Here is a 23963-nt window from a genome sequence, read left to right as displayed (position 1 = left end):
TGAATGATTGAGAAGAGAAATTATAATTCAATCTACTATCTAATAATGCCATTGTTGAGGTAACAAATGGAAACATTGGCTTCCCCTTTTTTCTCTTAGATAAATCTAAGATTGGGAAAGGAAAGAAAGGAAAATATTAGCTCTATAAGGTCTTTAAAACTTCCTTAGCCTGAAATCTTTAGCTTAAATTTATAAACAGCAATGTGTTTGAGCCCATAGATTTTGTTTTTTTCTTTGAAGATTTTCTCAGAAAGATGAAAAAAACAAGAGAAGATTAAACAAGAGGGTGATGATTTAGTATTTAACAGCAGAATTTAAATTGCAACACCAGGTATTTTTGCCTTTTAATAAATGTTCATGTACTATGAGATTTGAAGATATATTGGGAAAAGCGATTGAAAAGTTTGAGCTCATGGGCAACCTAGAAAAGAAACATTTCAAAATCCAGTATTGTAGGATTTTTCCTCCTCCAGCTAAGGATGTAAGTGTTGAAGCAACTCATATAGGTTCATGAGAGTTGAGGTTTAAATTTGCAGAGTGAATATTTACAACTCAGAAATCAGCAAATGCTACAAATCAAGGCTTAGTTTATTGTTCTGTTGATTATCTAAACTTGAGAAAATAATGGGGAAAATATTAATAGTGCAGATTAAACTGAAAAGTGTACCAAAGAGCCAGTTATTAAACATTTACTGTCGCTGCCTAGTAGAGAGGAAACTTTTTTTTTTTAATTCATATCGATGTATGAATACTTTAGAACAATGATCCAAGGGTAGCTTCCCAAAGAAGTCTTCTTTCTTATTGATATAGGAAACCTCTGTTTCCACAAGGATGAATATAACTTAGAATTCAGTTGCTTTACTTGAATTTTGCATATTATACTACCTTTATTCTTCTTGCCAACAGGGGATATAGGACCAGGTTAAATACTTATTATCTGCCTTACCTTAGGATCATGGATTGACATTTGTAAGGAGCCCTTAAGTTTACCTAACCAATTACTCCATTTTACAATTGAAGAAGCTGAGAACAAAAGTAGAGAAATGACTTACCCAGGGCCCCAAGAGAATTAGGATTTGAACACAAGTCCTCTGACACCAGAGCCAGTGTTTCTTCCCTCATAACATTTTTTTCGATGAGTGAATTAAGTAAAATAAACTGTTTAAAACAAATGATCATGGCCAAATCTGATGGATAAAAAAAGGGGCTGTGTCACAAAAGAGCAAAGAAAAGCTAAGTGGGAGAACTTGGAGAAGTGGGAATGGAGAGCACAGCTGTCTAGCAGCCAACATTGCCTTGGTGACATGGGTCATGTGCTAATTGTACATATGAACACCTCAGATGTTTTGTTTTGTTTTGAAGTGTTAACCGGTGGTGTCACCTCCTTCACCCCACTGGGGTTCCCTGAGTCACTGCAAAACTCTAGCCTACTGATCTTTGAAGCATTGGTGGGGAGGTAATGAATGGTGCTTTCCGGACTAAAGATTTCTACTTTTTTGAGACTTACGGTTGGGGAAATGAATTCAAAAGTCACATTTGTATCGTTCTTGATGAGAAGAGATACTTTTATTGAAGAGCACACTGAATAAGGAAACCTGGCTTTTGTGGCTAGGGAGCGCTAGAGTTTTATGTTACATTCCAAGCTGAGTTCTCCTCTTTGTCACAGTCAGTAGTACCCAGAGCCCCTCATCTGAGTAACTTTGGGCAAGCCATTTGACAGATTTCCACATTTGTAAAATGAGGGGATTGAACTAGTTTATCTCTAAATTCCATTCTAATTCTAAATTCTACTATCTTGCCGAATAACCATAGACTTCCATTTCACTGCAAATTGGACGTGTCGTATTACCTCATTTTACATACCCCACAAAGTTGCTGTAAGGTTCCTCAGTCTAGAGCAGCGAGGGACTTTAGAAGTCAGGTAATCCAATCTCCTCAAGAAAGGAAAGCCAAGAGTGCTTTAAAAGCCCAAGGTCACACAGGTAATAGTAATCTTACTGGCAGAGCGGGGGCATTTGACCTTATTTAGCGAATACAGATTCAGCACTCCAAATTCAGCGGTTTTTCCACAAACGAGAAAATGTGCTTGACATGCCTCTGACATCGGGAAACCCTGATAAATCTGTCTAAGTAGGGGATTATTATTTCCCTCGTCTGTAAAATAGAAATGAAAGCCCACGGCCGCTGCTCTGTATTGTGTCCGTGAACCTTAATTTCTTAATATTTGTAAACAAGTTGCAGAATTGTAGCTACCCCTATTGAGACCTGGGATGCAGAGCTCACAAGCCCCCTTCCTCAATTTGCCTTAGAATTCTGGACTCCCTTCCGCGAATGAGTGCCTAAGGGTGGAGTGGGAAGTGGGGTGTAAAGTACCCCGATCCTGGAGGTTTACAAAAATATTCTTGGGCAACTTGAATTATTGACGGCATTTAAGGGCAGGAAGAAGAAGAAAAAGAAGCTTTGGGCATGGAATAATAAGTAAATAAATAGCCTCTTACTTTGGGTTTTTCCTGTAACTGCTGGTCCGTGGAGAGAGGCTAGAAAGGGGGAGGGAGGGAAGAGGCAGCAATCGAAATGACAGACAGTCCAAGAGGAAGCCGGCCAATGGTAGCTTCCTCTGGCACGGACCAATCGCTGCCTGCCTTGCCATGCAAATCTGCCCTGCAGTGAAGCAGTCAGAAAATGGGGCCGGGCGTAGTAGGGGAGGGGCTGCTGGGGAATTGGCTTGCTGTCTATGACACTCCTGGATGCCTTTCAGGAAGCTGCAGCGCTGAGGGGAATTCTCTACTGAGTAGCTGTGGGAATGATTTGCGGGCAGGGGGAGCAGATGTAGCAACAGCCTAGTGGCACATTCACTAGCATTCATCAGGCTGCATATGGTGCCCGCACACCAGGCTATATGGATTATGCATATGCTGCCTGTGCACCTGTCCTGTGCATGCCTCTGGGTAAAGGTGCTCCTTGGGCATTTATTTGCTCAGGCCTACCTTCCCCTGCTTGGGAGGGAATGTAAGAAGTTTAACCAAGCTGGAGCTGAAGAGATTAAGTGTCTGGAGCGACTGCGCTAGGATAGAAAGGACAGGGACAGGGGATTTTGAGGCCAGTGTGCAAGGAGCCACAGACTCCCAACACACTACTTCTAGCCAGAAGGGCATTTTTTTTTTTTTTGGAAGGCTGCGATGACAATGAAGAGTGACCCTGAAAGGATTGCAAAGCTTGAGGTGATGCTCACTGAGTAGACTGAAGGCTGAGAACAGATGATTTATTGATGAGAGGAATGCTAGCGTTTAGGAAAGCGAAGAAGAAACTCAGGATGGGGACCATATGCTCCCCCAACTCAGGAGGGACAAAGACCGTGGAAGTCTGCAATGCCGACTGGATGGGTTCACTCCCTCCTCGTCTCAGCACACTTCCCCTTTCCAATCTGGCTATCCCAGGTATTCTTCTGATTTCCTGTTTATTCCTGGAATGTATTTGTGCCTTCACAGTGTTTGGGATTTGGGCTATTTTTCTATCATATGAGGGAGGGGGGGAAATACAATTTAATTGCCTGAACTTAACCTTATTTTTTGTTGTTGTTCAAACTTACCTGTGAAACAGTTTTATGGAGAGATTTATATGTACTGTCTTGGTGAATACGTTGCAGAGTGGACAGGTGGGAATGGGGGAGATACATGTTCTTTCTTTTGGTTTGACATTATACTTCTAAGATGTAGTTATTCTTGTGAAGTTGGAAGTGATAATTGAGAGTGAGAGAGGGTCTGCTTACTTGTTTCTTTAAAAGAAAAGGGGTGGCTTGTGAGCATCTCATCTGAGAACTTCAGAACTGCATTGAATCTGGTACTGAGAAATGTTTCCATTTTAATTGGTTGGTTGACCTCATTTCTTTGAGGAGCAAACAATAAATAGCTCAGCATTAGAGAGCAGATGCAGAGTTGGGAACTAATTTAGAGAACATCTGTTTCACTTGTTGGAAAAGACAGAAATAGAGAATGTAAGCACTCATCACAAGCAGGCACAAAGCAGTCGTCATCAGGTGTGATGAGCTAGTCTTCTTTTAGGTATTGTCTTTAACCTGGAACTTTGGGCAATCTTGAACTAGGGGCCCCAGATTTTTGTTCTAATTACTATCACTCTGCTGAGGGAACTTGTACCTTGCCATCATTCCCATCCAGAGTGATATAGGGGGCTCCCATTTTTTTCCCTCCAAACCAATAAGGTTATTCATTCTAGAGTGGATCTATTTAGAATGGGATGAACTTTATAAAACAGACCTAGGCAAATTCCCATGATGCTCTTTCACTGAGCATTGTTTGTAAGACCAGGGATGAGGTTCCCAGTATTCCTTTCTTTGATTTGAAAAAAATAGAAATGACTTTAGCAGGTTATTCCCATAGGTCATCATGCAAGTGTCCAAAAGCCCCCGGAGTAGCCTGACCTTGGTACCAACTAGTCAGAGGGTCCTTAGCCATATTCAGATTTTAATATCTTCCTTTGTTGATCAAGAATGAGGAGTAGAAGGGGCAGCCTGGTGGCTCAGTGGATTGAGAGCCAGGCTCAGAGATGGGAGGTCCTGGGTTCAAATCTGGATTCAGATATTTCTTTGCTGTATAACCCTGGACAAGTCACTTAACCCCCATTACCTAGCCCCTACCACTCTTCTGCCTTGAAACCAATACACAGTATTGATTCTAAGGCAGAAGGTAAGAGTTTAATTATTAAAAGAGAGAGACAGAGAGAGAAGAAGAAGAAAAAGGAGTAGATTGCCTTCACATTCTTCATATTCCTCAACTGCCTCCCCTGTCATGCAATTTAATTAATAGTGAGGCCATAGGGGGAAGCTGGGTAGCTCAGTGGATTGAGAGCCAGGCCTAGAGATGGGAGGTCCTAAGTTCAAATCTGACCTCAGACACTTCCCATCTATGTGACTCTGGGCAAGTCACTTGACCCCCTTTGCCTAGCCCTTACCACTCTTCTGCCTTGGAGCCAATACACAGTATTGACTTCAAGACGGAAGGTAAGGGTTTAAAAAAATAGTGAGGCCATAACCTTTCCTGCTCTTGGATGAAAAAAGTAACGTATTACCTGGTTTGGCAAATTTCTTTAAAGTTAGATATGCTTGTAATTTGCAAGCTATTGGCTTTGGCTATTTTGGAAAATGCTTGGTGGTCGTGCCTTAGAATTGTTTTTAAAAGTTGCAGGGAATAGAATGGTGAACCTGATTTCAGGAAAACCTGGATTTGAGCCTTGGTAGCACAGTGGAGAGAGCACCAGGAGTGGAATTAAGAAGACCTGACTTTAGTAAATCTAACCTCAGACACTTACTAACTGTGTGACCCTGGGTAAATCATTTCATCCTTTTGCTTCAGTTTCCTTATCTCTAAAATAATCTGGAGAAGAAAATGGCAAACCATTCCAGTATCTTTGCCAAGAAAACCCCAAATGGAGTCATGAAGAGTCTGATATAACTGAAACAAGTGAACAACAATGGCTTTTGTTGCTTCTAACACTTACTAGCTGTGTGATCAAGGTTCTACCTATCTGAGTCTCAGAATTCTCATTTATATAATGCCCTAGTAATAGTACCTATCTCACATAATTGATAGAACCCCAAACCCAGAATCAAGAAGACTAGATTTCTATCCTACCTCAGACATTTAATAGCTATGTGATCTTGCACAAGTCTCTTAACCTCTTTCAGCCTTGACTTCTTCATCTGTAAAATGGTGCCAATAAGAGACCCAACCTCAGCAGACTGCTGTGAGGATCAATTGAAATAATATATGCAAAGTATTTTATTAACTTTAAAGTGCTATATAGATGCTAGCTTTTATTATAATAATGTAGTGGCAGCACTTTCTAGACCTTAAAGTGCTTTGCAAATGTTGGTTATTATTATAATTGTTATTATCTTTAATTACAATCTACAGAGTCAACACAAGATTATCCCTGACACATCTAGCATTAGTCATTACCCCAGAAAGCTTTATTATAGTAGAGTTGCCTCATGGTTTGGTATGGCTAGCATATGATTGTCATTTAGAATGGAATCTTAGGCAGGGCCTGCATAGCTCTGCCACTCAGGGTATGTAAACAGGTTGTTGTTTCTTCCTGTCTCATTATATTTTGGACTGGCCTGAGATCAGCACCCTGATGGTTGATTTGACCCTGAAGCTCAGTTGTCACAGTAGTGGGAACAGAAGGGAATCATGCATTTGCTATTAATTTGGGGATAATTTCATTTTTGCCCTTTCCTAGGAGAAGGGAGGGAGAGTGACTTGCTGCCACTGGTAATTCTGCCTAATGTCCTTGGCATCATGGGAATTTTCCTATCTTGTTTTGTGCAGATAAGGAAATCCTATTAAGAAGTCAGCTAAGGGATCTCCCCATGCCTAAGATCTTATTCATCACAGAATCTTTATGGTCATAAATTGTCACTGTCCTAGGTTACTTTGCCAAAGATGAAACGATGAAAGAGATGTGACTATCAGTCATCCCAAAGAGGCAAGGAAGCTCCTAAGAAAGCTTGTCATTTCCTTTTTATTCCCCCAGAGTGCCCTGAAAATATGATGTCCCCTAAAAAAAGGCTAGACAATAATGACTCTATTCTATTAATTCTTTCTAAAAATCTATCCTAGTAGATAATGATTAAAACACAGAAGACCTTCAGAAAGTGCAGAGTAAAAGAATCTAAAAAGAATCAGCACTATACCAATGGAAGCATTGAGAAAGATATCTACACGAAACCTCTCTCTTATAAATTATATTTTCTAAGTGAGCTAGACGTTTTATGGTACTGAGGAGGAGAAAGAGAGGAAAGGTGGAAGAGAAAAGGAGAGAAAGGGATACAAGAAAGGAATGAAGAGAAAAGGGGAAGAAAGAAGGGAATGACAGAAGTGGTGGAGAGAGAAAGAGGGAGAGGGAGAGGGAGGGAGAAGGAAAAGGAGAGGGAAAGAAGGAAAGAGGGAGAGGGAGAGGGAGTAGGAAGAAGGAAAGAGGGAGGGAGAGAGAAGGGAGGAAGAGAGAGGAAGAAGGTGAAGGGAGGATGGGAGAGAGAGAGAAAGAGAGAGAGAGAGAGAGAGAGAGAGAGAGAGAGAGAGGTGTCATTTTTATCCTGGGGAAAATGTACCTCTGTCTTAAGTTGGGGGTAAAGCTGGTTTATAATTTTAAACTCAGTGATTGGATCTCATATTTTTCTGTGCTAGTCCATCAATCAGAGTTGGCTACCATCTGCAGAGAAGGATCAGATCTGTCAGACTGAAGGGAGCAAGGGAGGAGGATTCAAGGGGTTCAGACAGTTACTGTTAGGTTGAGATGAACTATATCTAGGTTGAGGCTTGGGTGCACCTGCTATATCTGCTTAAGACCATGATATGTGTGAACACATGTGCGTGTATCCTCTTAACATAGCCTTGTCATCTTATGTCACTTCTGCAACTGTTGAGAACACCTGTTAATGATCAGTGTCACTATAAGGCATAGAAATGCTTAACAAACATCTCTTTGATTTTTCACAGCACTGTAGAATCACAGTGCAATGTCTTAAGTTTAAAAGAATCCAGAAAAATAAAGGTTAGATGTTTGAAAATTAAAACACAAACATGCTTTAAAAAATTCTAGGCATTATTTTAGCTAACAGCAGAGAAAAGTGTGGTGCCTTTTGTTGTCCCAGAGGCTTATGAAAGAGCATTTTTCCATGCATTATACACTGCCTTTTACCTGCCTCCTGAATAGTGGATTCTTTTTTTAAACAGTGAGTGTATGCCTTAGTGTTTTCCCCCTCTTTGTTAATCTGCTAAGCTGTCCTTTTTTCTTTCATTAGCAGGTAAAATCTGTGGCATAGTGGGAAGAACATGGGACTAAATCAGACCCCTTAGTTTCTAATCCTAGCTCTGCCTTTAATTAACTAGTGTGACTGAATTTCGTTTCACCCTGGATCTCTTTCTTCATTTTAAGTCAATAATTTAATGCAAAAAAAAATTGTCTACAGTTTGCAAGGTACTAATGCAACACCCCCTACTCCAATAAAAAAAGTCTCTGGCCTCAAGTTACCTACAATCCAATATTCTACTGGCAGGATGTAACATATATACATAAGTCAATGCAAAATAATTCAAGGAAAGAAAAGATACCAGCAACTAGTAGGAGTCAAAAAGACATCTCATAGGAAGCAGCATCTGAGCTGCATCTCTCAGGAAGCTAAGGATTCTAAGAGAGGACAATATGTCAGGAATGGGGAGTTAGTCTGCAAAGCAGAGAGAAGAAACAAGGATTCTGAGTTCAAGAAACAGCAAGAAAAGCCCATATGGACAGAACATAGAGTATATAAAGGAGCAGTATAGAAAAGGCACTGAATCACTATATCTGAAGTCAGGATAAACAGGGTTTGAATCCCTCCTAAGACAGTAGAGCAAGTTACTTAAACTCTCTCTTCCTCAGGTTCCTCATATGCAAAATGGAATGATGATAGCACCTTCTTCCCAGGGTTGTAACCCAATCGGGGGTTTTCTTGGCAAAGATACTGGAGTTGTTTGCTCTTTCCTCTCCAGCTCATTTTACAGATAAGGAAACTGAGGCAAATAAGGTTAAATTACTTTTCCAGAATCATACAGCTAGTAAGTGTCTGAGGCCAGATCTGAATTCTGATCTTCCTCACTCCAGGCCCAGCAGTATCCACCATGTCACCTAGCTGTGCCTGATGTGAGAAAGATACATACACACATACATACATGTATGTATATGTATACATATACATACGTACATACATGTATGTAATGTTTTGAAAACCTAAAGCATAAAATCTGCGTCATGGATGGTGATCATTAGTGATCAAAGAGAATAATATGAAATAAATTTAAAAAGGTAAGTTTGAAGCAGATTATGACAAACTCTAAATACCAAGCTGGGGAGCATGCAATTCATTCTAGAGACAACAAGGAGCTACTGAAGATTTTTAGGTAGAGGAGTGACCTTGTTGGAAGATTATTTTGTCAGCTGTTTATAATACATATTGGAGAGAGAAGATAAAACAGGAGGACTAACTAACTAGGAGGCTAACATTATATCCCAGGCAAGAAGTATCAAGTGCCTAAACTGACTGAAGATTATGTGATGAGTAGAGAAGACAGAAGAAATACAAGAGATATTATAAAAGGGAGATGCTGGTCGTATTGTGGAGATAAAGTCAACATGGTCCAGAGTACAGTACAGATCTCTTGATTCAGAACCAGGTGACCCAGGTTCAAACCCCAGCTCTGTTACTTTTTACCTATATGATCTTGGGCAACTCACTAAGCCCTCTGGGCTATGCTCTTCTTATCATAAAATGAAGGGATTTGACCAGATGACCTCTCTAGTTTCTTTCTGCTACAAATCTATGATGCTACAATTGGATATGAAGTGTGAGGGAGAGTGGGGGGTTAAAGATGACTCCCAAATTGTGGATTTGGAATCATATTAAAATGAATGAGATAAGTTTGAGAGCCCCTACAGATCTAATGTTCTGTATGTACACTTGGATTTTAAATTTTTTAATACTATTAGGGATGAAAATGGAAAGATGAATAGGACCAGAAATGTGCTGGTAAATATTTAATAGCCATCTTTTGGGCATGGAGGTGGGAGGGGAATACCCATCTGACACAATTTTAAGCTTAATTTGCATTATTAATATTTTCTCCAGTGCTTTATTAAGCCTAAACAATCAATAAAAGAGTAAAGGAAACCCTATTTGTAGCATTTTGCTCATTTCTAAGGCATAAATGCTCACTGTGAAAATTTAACAATAGGCTCTCAGTATGAGCTGGTTCTAGTATTCTCCTGAACGGATCGTTTTTTTATGTCTATAAGCAATTTCTTAATTTTCTCTTTCAAATAAGACATTTTGTAAGAGGAAGTACAATGCAATGAGAAGTACTTCTTTTGGGATCCAAAGAGACCTGGACTTTAATACTAATTTTTCCACTTCTATAACTTGAGTGATCATGGGAAAGTAATTTGATATTTTATACCTGTTTCCTCATTAGTATGGGCTAGATACATATTAATGATAATAATCATAAAAATAATAATATCTAGTATTCATAGAGTGCTTTAAGGTTTTCAAAGAGCTCTACAACTATTACCTCGTTTGATTCTCACAACAATTCAGGAAGATAGTTGCTCTTATTATCTCCATTTTTCAGAGGAAGAAATCAAGGTAGGCAGGAGATAAAAGATTTGTCTAGTGGAATAGAGCTAGTAAGTGTTTGAGGCAGAATTTGAATTCAGGTCTTCCTGCATCCCACTCTCATGTTTTATCAGTTGTACCATCTAGCTGCCAAATCTAAACCTTCTTCTGTGTTTTGTTAATTGTAACTAGAGACCAGACAGAATGTATTCCCTATATAAATTGTGTGATTCATTTATCCTATCTACATTCTTTTTTTTTTTTAAACCCTTGTACTTCGGTGTATTGTCTCATAGGTGGAAGATTGGTAAGGGTGGGCAATGGGGGTCAAGTGACTTGCCCAGGGTCACACAGCTGGGAAGTGGCTGAGGCCAGATTTGAACCTAGGACCTCCTGTCTCTAGGCCCAACTCTCACTCCACTGAGCTACCCAGCTGCCCCTATCCTATCTACATTCAATTTGCCTGTAGTCATCATTGCCTACTACAATAAGAACTATGTTGTTGTTGTTGTTAGTTATTTCAGTTATGTTAAATTTCATGATGCCTTTTGGGATTTTCTTAGCAAAGACAATGGAGTGGTTTCTCATTTCCTTCTCTAGCTCATTTTATTGATGAGGAAACTGAGGCAAACAGGATTACGTGACTGGTCCAGGGTCATATGCTATGGCTAATAAGTTCTAAGACTGGATCTGAAATCCAGACCTGAGGCTATAACCACTATGACCATATATGGTTCCTTTCTTCTCTTCACTGACTACAAATAACTGCAAGTTTTGGTCAAGCCAAAGAATGTTTATGCCCCTTCTTTATTTATTCAACACAATATCTCCATGACTATGTTAGATATCATATTTTTGTATAGATAAGGACTCTAAGTCAACAAGTATCATAATATCAGACACGTATAAGAGACAGAAATAGGCTTCTTAGGAGAAATCAGGACTGCTAGAGCCACTTTCTTTTTAAAATTAATAACCTTTTAAATTTGGCTTCTTCTTTCACTCCTCAAATAGGAGCTTCTCATCTTCCCTGCCAGGTCTCTGTCTCACCTAGCTCTTATTTTCTATCACCTTTGCCCTATCCACTGGCCTTACTGTAACCTAACCCATCTCTTTACAGAATTTCTTTTTCCTGTCATTTCCTTCCTTATAGACCCTTCCATGAAGCTTTCTCATTCCCGCAGCATTTTCTTTTATCCTTGGCAAGAGAACAATCCATTTTGTTCCTTCTCCTCTTTCTGGTGTCCTTCCCTTTCCCTATGAAATACTTTCTTATCACCTGGAGAATAAAAAACAACAATAATGATACCTCTTATTGACACAGCCCATTACCAATTTCAAAGCCTTTTTATAACTCTGTGTATTTGAACCTGGTGTTGCAGGTTAAAAAAAATTAAAACTCAGAGATAATAACAAGTAAGTTATTTATCTAAGTTCACAAAGCTAGTGACAGAAATAAAATCAGAATCCATCTTCCCTGACATCAAGTCTGGTATTCTTCCCATTACCATATGCTGCCTCTGTACTCCCACCTTCACTTCTAATTTGTATGGCACAAAGACAAAATAAAAATGGGGGAAGAAGGAGTATAGCATAAGGAATGGAACCTTGACTGAACCATACTTAGATAAAGAGCTGGAAGGGTCCTTAGAGGTTGTGTGGTCAACCCCACTCATTTTACTAGCGAGTAAACAGGTCCAGAGTGATTTGCCCAGGTTTGTACACCTAGATAATGAATAAAGCTGGATTCAAATCCAGATCTTGGGGTTTTCAGAGTTCTATCCATCACTCTAGAGCTGACTCATAGGTTTCATTAAGTTTATTTTTCGGTCAACTGAAATAAAAAGTATTGATTCTAGTTTGGTTCTATCCTGAACCACGAAGTAGGTCTTGGAATAAACTGATCATAACAATAATTGTAGTAGTCTTCTTTTAGAAAACTTTTACTTAGAACTGGATTATTGATAAAAACTGATACAATACCACAACAGCTATTGACTTGATCATAAATTGGGTTCTAGAAAAGGAAGTAGAAATAGAAATATGGATACTGGGTTCTAGAAATGGAAATAGAACTATCCAAAGAAAGACACAGGAGCTGCCAGGTACCTCAAAATATAAACACTGTCAAAGTGTCTTTACTAAAACATAGGTCTGACCATGTCATCCCCATATTCAATAAACTCAAGTCACTCCCTATTACCTCCAGTTTCACAAAAATTCCTGCTTTGCGCCCTTCATAATCTGTCCCTCCACTCCATACCTTTCTGGTCTTCTTACTACTTCCCAAACTTCACATGCACAGTGAACCTGGCCACCTTTCTATTCCACAAACAAGAGACTCCATCTCTAAACTCCAGACATTTTCCCTGGATGTCTCCCATGCCTTAGAATGCTCTTCTTCCTCATCTCTTTTGCCTGATTATTTTGACTTCCTTCAAAGTCTCACTAAAATCCTGCCTTCTACAAGAAGTCTTTCTCAGTGCTTCTGAATTCTAGTACCTTCCCTCCATTAACACTTTCCCATTTCTCCTAGTTGTTTTCATGTTGTCTTTTCCATTAGTCTGTGCATTCCCCAAAAGCAGAGACTATTTTTTGTCCCCTTCCCTTGTATCTCTAGCACTCAGCACAGTTCCTTGACACACAGTTAGTGTTTAATAAACGCTTTATAGATTGATTTGCCCAAGGTTACACAGGTACTAAATGCCAGAGGAAGGATGGTTCTCTGAGTCTAAATACAACTTTCTTTCTGTTGTCTTGGTTGTCTCCATCAAGGTCAGTGGGGTAGGTGGACTGTTTTTCAGCACATTCACTAAATTATCAAAGGAAAAGGAATGAGTAGAATTAGAAGCTCAAATGGAGGGAGAAATAAACAGACAGGCTTTCCGCTGCAATGCTGGAAAAAGGAGATAAGAAATAAATTACAATTTTTCCCCACCTCAGTGAGTACTATGAGGAGAGAATAATAAAAGATAGAAGACTTGACATGGATCCAGGAAGGTTAGCTAGACTTTCTTGGAGTCTATATAATGTCTGACAGCCTTGCTGCTATCCCACAGGCAAAGAATATTTTTAAAAGTGTTTGATCTGGAGTTTTGAAGTTGTTAGATGTTAGGTGTTAACTAAGTCTCTAAGTGTCTAAGTATGTAGATAAATATGTATTTTAACCTATTATTTATATGTACATACCTTATAATATTAGGAGTTCATTTGGGCTACAAAATGTTGTTTCTTTATCAAGCTGCCAAGTATAAAACACTTGTGAGGGGAAAAAAATTATCACAATTCTCCCAGATCATATAGAAAATGCAGCTGTACTTTTAAATCTCTCTTTTTGGGTGAGAACTCTAATAAATTTCTGCTTTTGATGCCTGCTAATCTATGTGACTGGGCAGCTAAATACCGCAGTGGATATAGTGTCAGGCCTGGAGTCAGGAAGATCTGAGTTCAAATTTGTACTCAGATCCTACCTGTGGGACCCTGAGCAAGTCACTTAACCCTATTCATCTCAGTTTCTTCATCTATAAAATGAGCTGGAGAAGGGAATGGCAAACCACTCCAATATCTTTGCCAAGAAAATCCCCCAAAAGATCACTGAGTCAAACATGACTGAAAAATGACAGAACAAGAAAAAGTTACATGACCACAGAAATATCATTTTGCCTATCTAAGTCTTAATTTTTTGTAAATTGCTCATAATATTGCTGTAGTACTAATCTCTCAGAGTTATTGTGGGGATTGAGTGTGATGATATGTATAAAAACTTTCATTTATAAAATTTAAGATTTATAAAACATTCTTGTTAACATCCATGTAGAGTTAAAATGTTAGTTCTAAGGATTGTTTCATTGTCTATAATTGTTCCCCAAGTCCCTAGCACATAGTAGGTGCTTAATAAATGCTTATCATTCATTGTATAATAGGTATTATATTGCTTGCCTTCTCAGTAGGAAGGGTAAGGTCTGAGAGTGGGAAAGAATTTGGAACTCAAAGTTTTAGAAAAACAATGTTAAAAATAATTAAAAAATAAACAAATGCCATATGATTAACTAGTTTGCAACCCTCTTAAGTAGGTGATTTGAGTATTATTTTCCCCATTTTAAAAATGAGTCTCAGAGAGGTTACTGTATAAAACTAGTGAATATATTATGTAGGATTTAAACTTCAGTCCATGACTCCACTATACATTTCTTCTCAAAAAAAGGACTTTATAAATATTTAATAAAATATATATATTGGCACAATATTTCATGAATAGCTTTTGTAATTATTCTCATGTTTTTTCACCTTGCTTGAATTACTGTCCCTGTAATTTGTATAGTGTTGAAAGTTATGGGGATCCTCCAGCTGCCTGAGTGAATGAAACATTTCAGCAGCTATAAGTCAAGGGTACCACTAGCAACAGATGGTGCTGACTAAGGAAGAGGTCCCGGAGAGATAGGCATAGTGATGTTCACTCGCCTCCTGCTGTAAATTCATCACCAAGGAGAACCGCCCCTGCCACTTCTTGGCTAGTTGTCCATGGTTTTATATGGCCCAATGTTACCATCAAGGGCCCCTCACAAAATCAGCATTTCTTCTCTCATCTCTGTGCCTTTGCCTGGAAATTCACCCTGCTTAGAATCCTTAGATTCTTTTACAATTCCACTCAGGTGCCAGATCCTATGGAAAAGTTTTCTGATCTCTCTTGTTAATAATATTCTTTCCTTCTTCAACTTAGCTTGCATTTATTTGTCTTTGCCCATGTTATATCTATTCCATTCTACTCCCAACCACTAGATTATAGGCGAAGGCTGAGATTATTTTTCTTTCTAATTTTTTATCCTCAACCCCAAGTGGGGTACCCTAGATATAACATCCTTAATAAATGTTGACTGAATTGAATTCATTTTTTTTGCCATGATTCCAGTAGAAGATTGTTTCCAAACATGTAGCTAGGTAGCACAGTGGACAGAGCAAGAGGCCAGAAGTAAGGAAGATCTGGCTGGCCTCAGAGACTTCCTAGCTATGTGACCCTGTGGAAGTCACTTAACCCCAATTGCCTAGCCTTTGTCTTTCTGTCTTAGAGCTGTTAGTAAGTTTGAAAGTAAGGGCTTAAAAAAAATAAGACTGCCTCGAATCAGAGCACATTAATCACCTGGTCTGGGGGATATCACAACATCTGTTCAGAAGAAACCGACTTCATTCAAGGATAGAAGAGGTTGATGAAATAATGCTTTTATTGCCTATTATTATTAGTCTCTATCTCACTGGCATGATGGGCCCTATTCTTGGGATGGTTTACAGTTGAACAGTTTGTCTCTTTATAGTACTCAACCTAATCAGCTGGTTAAATGGTAAAGGGAGTCTAAACATTTTTTTTACTAGATTTTATCAATGTAGAGAATTCCCAGAGAAAAAGCCCCACTGCCAAGGCAAAACATTATCTTCTCTTCAACTTAGTCTCAGAGAGTTGTCTAAAGCCCTGTAAAGTGACTTGCCCAGTCACACAGGCAGTATGTGTCAGAGGCAAGACTTTTGCAGGTTTTCCAACAATCTAGTCACTATGTTATTTGTTGTTGTTCAGCTGTCTGATTATCTGTGACCTCATTTGGAGTTTTCCTAGCAAAGGTACTGGAGTGGTTTGCCATTTCCTTCTCCAGCTCATTTTACAGATGAGAAAACTGAGGCAAACAGAGTTAAATGACTTTCCCAGCATCTCACATCTAGTGTTGGGGATTGGATTAGAACTTGTCTCCCTAATTCCAGTTCTGATGGACCACCTAGTTCCACCTCACTGCCCATCCACCATATTATATTGCTTCTCAATTATTCATCCAGTACCTTTGCCTGTTTCTTCAAACCACAATGAGAACTAGAACTTGGTGACATCCTCTTGAAGATCCCTGCTTAATCCAGGAGGTGATGCAACATGAGGATTAAATGTCTCAGACAGCAGATCCAGAACTCTCAGACTAGGAAATGTTGCATAAAAGAAGAATGGAGAACCATTTCCTCCATCTGGGTACTATCTGCAGAGTCTGAGTAGGTCTGGCCTAGTAGTCCAAGGAATGGGTCATCATCTGGAGAAAAGTCACTGACTTCTGGAGTAGGCCAGGCCTGCCCGAGACTGGTCCAAAAGTTTACCTTTGAGATTGAGGATGTAGACTCTTAAGTGATTGCCCTAATGCAAATATCAATAGTATGGAAATAGGTCTTGATCAATGACACATGTAAAACCCAGTGGAACTGCTCATTGGCTATGGGAGGGGTGTGTGAGGAGAGGAGGGAAAGAACATGTGACCATGGAAAAATATTCTCAATCAATTAATTAAAAATTTCAAATTAAAAAAAGTTTATCTTTGAGACTAGAATGAAATGAAGCATTCATAAACAATTCTAACCATTAGCAAAAGAGGATAACTTAGTCCCAGAAGGGAAAGGGTTTTCACCAAGAATATTGTTGCTACTGATCTTTCATTTTCAAAGAGGACCAATTACATCACAAGAGTAATGTCTTGACTTGCGTGAGTTGGATTTAAGTGAGGCAAGAGTTGTGCAAAATTGTTAGGATAACTGGTGATGGCCCAGAATGCAGTGGATGACTTTGGTGTCTTCAATGTTTGACCAAGCTCTAAGTGTTCCATAGCATCTGCCTTCATGGCCTTTGATAAATTTTGTTCCCATCCACCCATTCTGCTGAGAGAAGTCTTCATGTATTTGGGGTACACCCCCCCCACTCACAGATGGGTTATTCTCAGCCTCATTTAGTCCATCTATCAAGGCAGTTTTGCTGGAGTGTGGCCACTGTACATACTATAGCTTCTTACAGCCACAAGTGAGAGTTGGGTGAGAGTAGGTAGATGACACCAAAGGTAGATGAGCAGCCCTTAAAGGGCTATGCAAGTCTTCAACCAGAGGAGCTAGTCTTGCCTGAATACCCCATTCCCAACAAGGATATACTGTTGATTCAGCTGGGTATAGTTTCCCTCTTTTTGTGCTGTCTGTGATGGTCAGATGTTTGAAGAACATGTTTGAAGAAGATGTTTGGACTTAGGCCACCAGGAAATTATATTAATGACCTGAGTCTTAGTTTCCTGAACCAATTAAGTTTCAATGACAGTTTCAACATCTTTGAAAGAAAAACTAGTCTAGACTAAGACCCAAGTTCAAATCTTACTTCAAACACTAACTAGCTATGTAACCCTAGGGAAGTCACTTACCTTTCATTCTCCTCAGTTTTCTCATTTATGAAATAGGATAATAATACTGTGTAATTAGAATTTTGCTCCCCAGGACTCACTCTCCCAGCATCCCATTTACTTATCTAGTTACATAAACTAACATAGGGAAGATATAAGTTTTGTGTAGCTCCTCCCTCTCGCTCTGTTCCTGGGAAGGCGGCTGGTAGAGATTGGATGAGTGCCAGGTAGGAGAATTTTACATACATGGCCATAATTAAGTTTTGTACTTTGTTTCTTTTATTTCTTCTACTTCAAGTGATTATTAATAAATCTTATAAAATATAATACTTGGAGCTATTGGATATTAATTTAAATTTTACAATACCCACATTCCAAGATTGTTGTGAGGATAAAAAAAGATATTTGTAAAGCATTTTCAAATCTTAAAGGGTTATATAAATTTAGTTAAAGCTATTGCTCCTACCACAATCTTAAATTATAGTGGAGATTAATTATACAAGATGTAGAGATACTCCCATTTCAGTGGCAAGAAGAGAATCCTTCTATATAACTTCTGGTGGCAAGGGATCATGGGGATCGTAGGGGAGAATAACTTGGGATTTTATGAAACTACCCAGAAGATTAGGAAGATTAGATCTTTGGTCCAGGAATAAGGTCATGTTCTGTCTTTGGAGTTATGCAAACAGCTTTCAGGTAAAAGTCTCGATTTAACATTTGATTTTGCAAAGGTTCTCACTTATGATTAAGAATATTGAATTGTGAAAGCTACAAAGAAATACAGTCAGAGATAAGGGAAGAACGGTGTGTCATGTGGACTGAAGACAGAATATTAAGGCTGTCTGACCAGTTGAAGCCCTCAGCCCACAGAGTGAACTTAGTATGATAAAAAGTACAGTAAGGACCTAATAATTATAATGGCTTACATTTATAATAGCATTTCAAATTTTGAATAAAGTTTTAAGTATTTTTATTTGATTCTCACCACAACCTTGTTGTTATGATGCCTATCTTACAAATGTTGAAACTTAAAAGATGGTAAGTCACTTGCCCAAGGTCATGCAAATGTCTGAGGCAGGTTTCAAACTCAGGTCTACCTGACCCCAAGCCTAGCTTTTTGCCCATGATGCCACTTAGCTACTTACTGGAGTAAAGAGTTAATAAAGCACCTCCTCTGAGGATACTGGGGAGTGCCAAGTCATCCAACCTCCTGGAGATTTCCTGAGCATTACATAAAAATCTCATGTCCTACTACTTATTCTCATCCCTCATTTAAGATCTAGAGGAAACTGGGAATTAGGCATGACTTAATGGTCACTCTGAGTCTAGATGCCTGAAGCTATTTTTAGCCCAGTGAAAGAAGAGAGGGAGGAGAACAGACTACAGTGGTCATAATGTTGGAAGTATCTGTGTAGCCCAGATGAAGAAAGACTGAACTTGAACTCAGAGTTCAAATCTTTCCTGTGCCATAACCTCTATGATCTTGGGTTTTCCTAAGACTCATTTCCTTTTCTAAAAAATGAAAGGGGTTGACAAAATGGCCTTTGCTGTCCCTTCTCCTTCTCCATCTATGTTTCTATTATTATTATACCTGGGGGAAATGGTGTCCATATGTACTCTTCCTACAATGGCGCTGATGGATGCATGTGGCCAAACCAGGCAATAAAACCAGTTATAAGGAAAAGATCCTCCAAGCTCATCTGTGTCTCAGGTATATTATTGTCACATATGTATAGAAACAACTCCAACCTGTAGATGAGTCTGGCTACTCTTTCTATCATCACATTATTGAAGCATAATAGATATCTGATACATTCTATGTAGAATTGTTTCAGGCCTTATTTTGCTGGCAACAAGAACTTACAGGTCAGTTGTATAGCATTAATCAGGAATTCTTAACCTGGGGTCCATAAACTTGAAAATTAAAATATGTTGACAATTGAATCTCATTATAATTGCTTTCCTTTGTCAATTTCTGTATTTTATTTTATATAATAAAAAAAAATTATACTAAGTAGTCTTTAGGATTTCCCAGGGATCCACAGCACAATTCTGTTGTCTAGGAAATAAGGGAAATGGAATGGCTTTAAGGGGCCAAATAACAAACTCAAAATGCTTAAGGCTTTTATCAACAACATATTTGTAGGCTACCTTTACCCACTGGTCACCTGGGGAAATATGATAGGCCTAGAGAAATCTAGAGGATCTAACTAATGTGGGCTCTACAAAGGCCCATAGGCCTTGTTTTTGAAGGACTGTCTCCATTTTAAAGATTCATCATACTCTCCGTTTATGAGCCCTCACCCTATCAGTTCCTGGAATTGCTTCTTTCTTGTTCTTGCCGCCAACATTTGGCACAGATAAGACCTCATACCCTTAGGCAAATGGGGTTTGATGTGATGCTATGCTGCCATGAGCATTGTGGATTATAATTCTGTACCCTGGCTGGTTCATATGGAGCATGACTGCAAGAACCTGGTCTTGCTTGAGAGAAGAGCCTGCAATAATTCTAAAGTGCTTGCCAATGAATGAGATAATGAGATGATATTTGTAATGGGTTTAGTGGAGTGTTTGACATATAATAGGCGTGTAATAAATGTTTGTTCCCTTCCACTTATTGAAACACTCTGTCATGCTTTGCACAGAACTAAACAAAGCCAATTGGTTCAGGACTCTTTTTCTGACTTATACTAAAATCCTATTATCTTTCCCTTACTGTCTCTCAAAAAAAGAGCAAGCTTTGGCAGCTAGATAGCTCAGTGGATTGTGAACCAGGTCTAGAGATGGGAGTTCAAATCTGGGTTCAAATCTGACCTCAGACACTTTCTAGCTGTGTGCCCCTGGACAAGTCACTTAACCCCAATTACCTGACCTTTACCACTCTTCTGCCTTGGAACTGATACTTAGTATTGATTCTAAGATGGAAGGTAAGGGTTTAGGAAATCTTTTTTTAAAAAAGAACAAGTTCTTGCCATCATGGCTCATGATGCCCATGCCAAGGTAGTATGGACTCAGGGGTGAAGCATATGAAGCGAGACTAGATTAGGTATATAGGAAATGATAAATGCATCTCTAGTGTACTATGGCCTACTTCCTAGAGAACTGAATTTAGTGACAGCCAGGATTTAAATCCTGCCCCATTCTCAATTATCTGTGTGTAAGGGCCAGAATGTAAGAGGTAAAAATAAAAGGGTTGGACTAAATTCATGAGTATGGTTGCCAGGAATTATTACTCAATTCCAAATGACTTTTTATGGTAGTTTATTTACAGAAGGAGAAAGAGTGAAAGTAAGAAAATCAAAGAGAGCAGATATTTACTCTGGCCTGGTCCAAACCAGGCAAGGCTTAAGAGACCCCAGAAAGGGGGCCCAGAGGTAAATTAAACAAGGGTTTTAGCAAAAATGAGATCTCCTCCAAGATGAGGGGCCTCTCTGGAGGCTAGTACCTCCAGAACAAGCCACGAAAAGGAGTCAGTCTTTTTCACTCATCCACGTGGCAGTTCTAAGGGAAAATCCATGAACAGTCCCAGGTTCCAAGCAGGAGTTCCTCCAGGAACAAGTTGAAGGTGAAAGACCTCCTCACAGGAAGTTCTTGCCACTTTTAAAGACCATTCCTTTCATCACTTCCTGTACCTTCCTTCCACTTTATGTGGACCAATTATAGCTAAAGCTTTGCTTAGGACTGCCCAGGGGGCAGTCAGTTGATTCTGATTTGTCATCCACTATTGCACGCATGGGTCACAGACTTCCCCCACTTAAGGATAAGTGGGGTGTATATGCTTTTGGTTATTAAATCTAAAATGGGCAGTTGAGAGGTAGTCCCATCTTCACATGTGTGACTCTAGCTAAGGGGTTTAATCTATCTGAACCTCTGATTATTCATTTATAAAATAAAAATAATAAATGTCTCAGGATGGCTGTGAGGATTAAGTAAGAAAATGTTTGTAAATATATGTTTGCTTTGCAAACTCTAAAGTGCCATGTAATTGCTAGCATTTATATAATGCTTTAAGATTTGCAAAGTGTTTTACAAATATTATTTCTTTCTTACCACAAACCCAAAAAGTAGATGCTATTATGATAATCATTTTACATATGAGGAAACTGAGGCAGACAGGTTAAGTGACTTGCCCAGGTTTGAACAGTTAGTAAGTATCTGAAGTCAGATTTGAATTCAGGTCTTCCTGACTCCAGTGTTATAACTACTGTGGTACCACTTAGTTATCATTATCATCATCATCATCATCATTGTTATTTATTAATAGTTAAATAAAACTCATATACTTATTCCCAATAGATTAGGGGTGACCAGAATTTTGGCTTTTCCAGACATCCTGAGGCTTTGGAAAATACTGTTTCTCTGGGACTGTAATTGTTGTCTCTTGAACTTCTCCATGTTTAGTTTCATTGCTTTGTTACCCCTATCACTTGGCCTTCTATCCCTGCTACTCCAGTCATGCATTAAAGGCTGGAAGAAATAAAATATGTCTCCACTGGAATATATTTTTACCTACATTTTACAAGCCCTTCACCTCTGGATGATCACCCTCCATACTTAGCCTGTGCTAATGACTACAACATCTACAAAACCCATTTCTAAGGTCGCATGAAATATACTCCTGATCAATTATCTCAGGTCTTAAGGTTTTTAAAGCTTACATTTAAAGTGTGTTTAGTTGACAGAACGCTTTTCTCATATCACCTCAAGGGATGAGGAGAGATAATATTATTATCTCCGTTTTACATATGGGCATACAAAGTCTTGAAAGGGCAAGCAGTTTCAAACAACCACTATATGAAAGAATCAGCTCTTCTAGGTGCCACACCACTGCTCTTTATACTACACTATGCTGCCTTGTCATGAGAGTATTAATATAATCATTTTATAACTTGTTTATGTTTATTTTTTCCATTTGTGACTGTTTATTTCAAAGCTTCTGGCTGTGAGGAATGAGTTTCTAACATATAACCAGACTTGTTCATATAGTTATGGAAGGTCATCTTCAAAACTTACCTAAGCCATTATTAAAATCCTAATCAGGACAGCTAGGTGGTTCAGTGGATAGAGAGCTAGGCATGGAGTTAGGAGGGTCTGAGTTCAAATTTGGCCCTAGACATTTCCCATAATTCGTGATCCTGGGCAAGACACTTAACCCTAACTGCCTATGCCTTAACCATTCTTATTTGGAAACAGTACTTATTGATTCTTAGACAGACTTAAGAGTGTAAAAGAAAAAGTTATTCAGTTTCAGAGAAAAGACATGCCTTATTATGAAATACCTTAGTGAATATAATTTACTCTTCAGAAAAAAACAAAAACTCATGCCTTTTTGCAGATGCTGACTAATTAAGGCCTCCAACCAGGCTTGCAGAAGAGGGATTATTTTTACCCAGTTAATAAATGGATGGGTGTGTATGAAAAGTATCTGTGTCAATAATAAACCAAATTTAGATCAAGGAAAAGCTATGACTAAAAATGGTTTGACTATTTGCATATGTAATTGGGCAGAGAAGCTTCTGTTTGCCCATTTGGGAAGGTATAAGACCTAAGGGAATTTAGTTTAGACATTTGCTAAAGAGCCATAGAAAGACTGGATACCACCTGGGACTCCATTAGAAAACATTTGAATGCTGGCACGTGGAAAAAGGTTTGAGTTACTGAGACCTACAAGTTGTTATATCTAAAGTTGTAATCACACTCTATTAAGCAGTTATAATTATCTTTTTTTAAAAATCCTTATCATCTGTTTTAGAATCAATACCGTGTATTAGTTCCAAGGCAGAAGAGTGATAAAGGCTGGTCAGTGTGCGTGGGAGGTGTAAGATGACTTGTCCAACTACTCTCAGACAGCTAGGAATAAGTGTCTGAGGCCAAATTGGATGCCAGGACCTCCGCTCTCCGGATCTTTCTATTGATCTATAATGCCTCTTAACTGTCACTCTGTTATAATTTTCAAAGGAGAATAAGGGCATTTGTCTATTTCCTTTTCAGTTTAAAATGAATTCTTGTTGACCATTCATTTCCCCCATCCGTACCCTCAATTTTCCTCTCATTATTTTTCCAGTTCTAAATACTACAGTTTTGGGGATTGTTCTTTGAAGAGGTGTCAAGCTCAAAACAGGGCAAAAGGGGGAGAAGGAGGCCAAGCATCCTGTGCACACCTCATTGAAGTTTAGAAAAGCAAAATCCCTAGATTCCATCACACAAGAATGAATATGTTGTGATTTGATTATGTGTGATATGAGGGTTATATAGAGACTGACAATCGTTTAAACATCTAGGTTGTGGTGATGTGCAAGGAGTCAAACTGTCAGTCACCTAGAGCCAGTGAAAAGAACTGCAGGGTTAAGGAAATTCACTTGGCCCCCCCTTTAGGGGGCAGAATTTTCTCAACATCTCCTTTGCTGAGGATTGTTTTTGTTTTAGGTCCTCTGCCTTCCTGGGAAAGAGAAACACAGCTACCTCACTCATTTGCTTACTTTGGAGGTATACTGCAATATTGTTCTAAAGATTGGGGGCCAAGGGGGTGGGGATGAAGAGTGGAGAGACAGACAAAGTCAGAGAGAGAGAGAGAGAGAGAGAGAGAGAGAGAGAGAGAGAGAGAGAGAGAGCAG

At 39.0% G+C, this 23963-nt stretch overlaps 1 protein-coding gene across 1 annotated transcript in view; it reads left to right on the top strand.

Moving 5' to 3' along the window:
• Window positions 1-3268: 3268 nt before the first annotated feature.
• Window positions 3269-23963, top strand: part of PLCXD2 (phosphatidylinositol specific phospholipase C X domain containing 2) — a 92764-nt gene continuing 72069 nt past the window's right edge. Inside the window, exon 1 of the mRNA XM_044666788.1 lies at window positions 3269-3437. Within this exon, the coding sequence (XP_044522723.1) occupies window positions 3269-3437 (169 nt within the window). The remainder of the gene's footprint in view (window positions 3438-23963) is intronic.

The sequence above is a fragment of the Gracilinanus agilis genome, chromosome 3 (assembly GCF_016433145.1).
Source record: "Gracilinanus agilis isolate LMUSP501 chromosome 3, AgileGrace, whole genome shotgun sequence".
Lineage (NCBI taxonomy): Eukaryota > Metazoa > Chordata > Mammalia > Didelphimorphia > Didelphidae > Gracilinanus > Gracilinanus agilis.
This window is presented reverse-complemented; position numbering and strand designations above follow the sequence as displayed.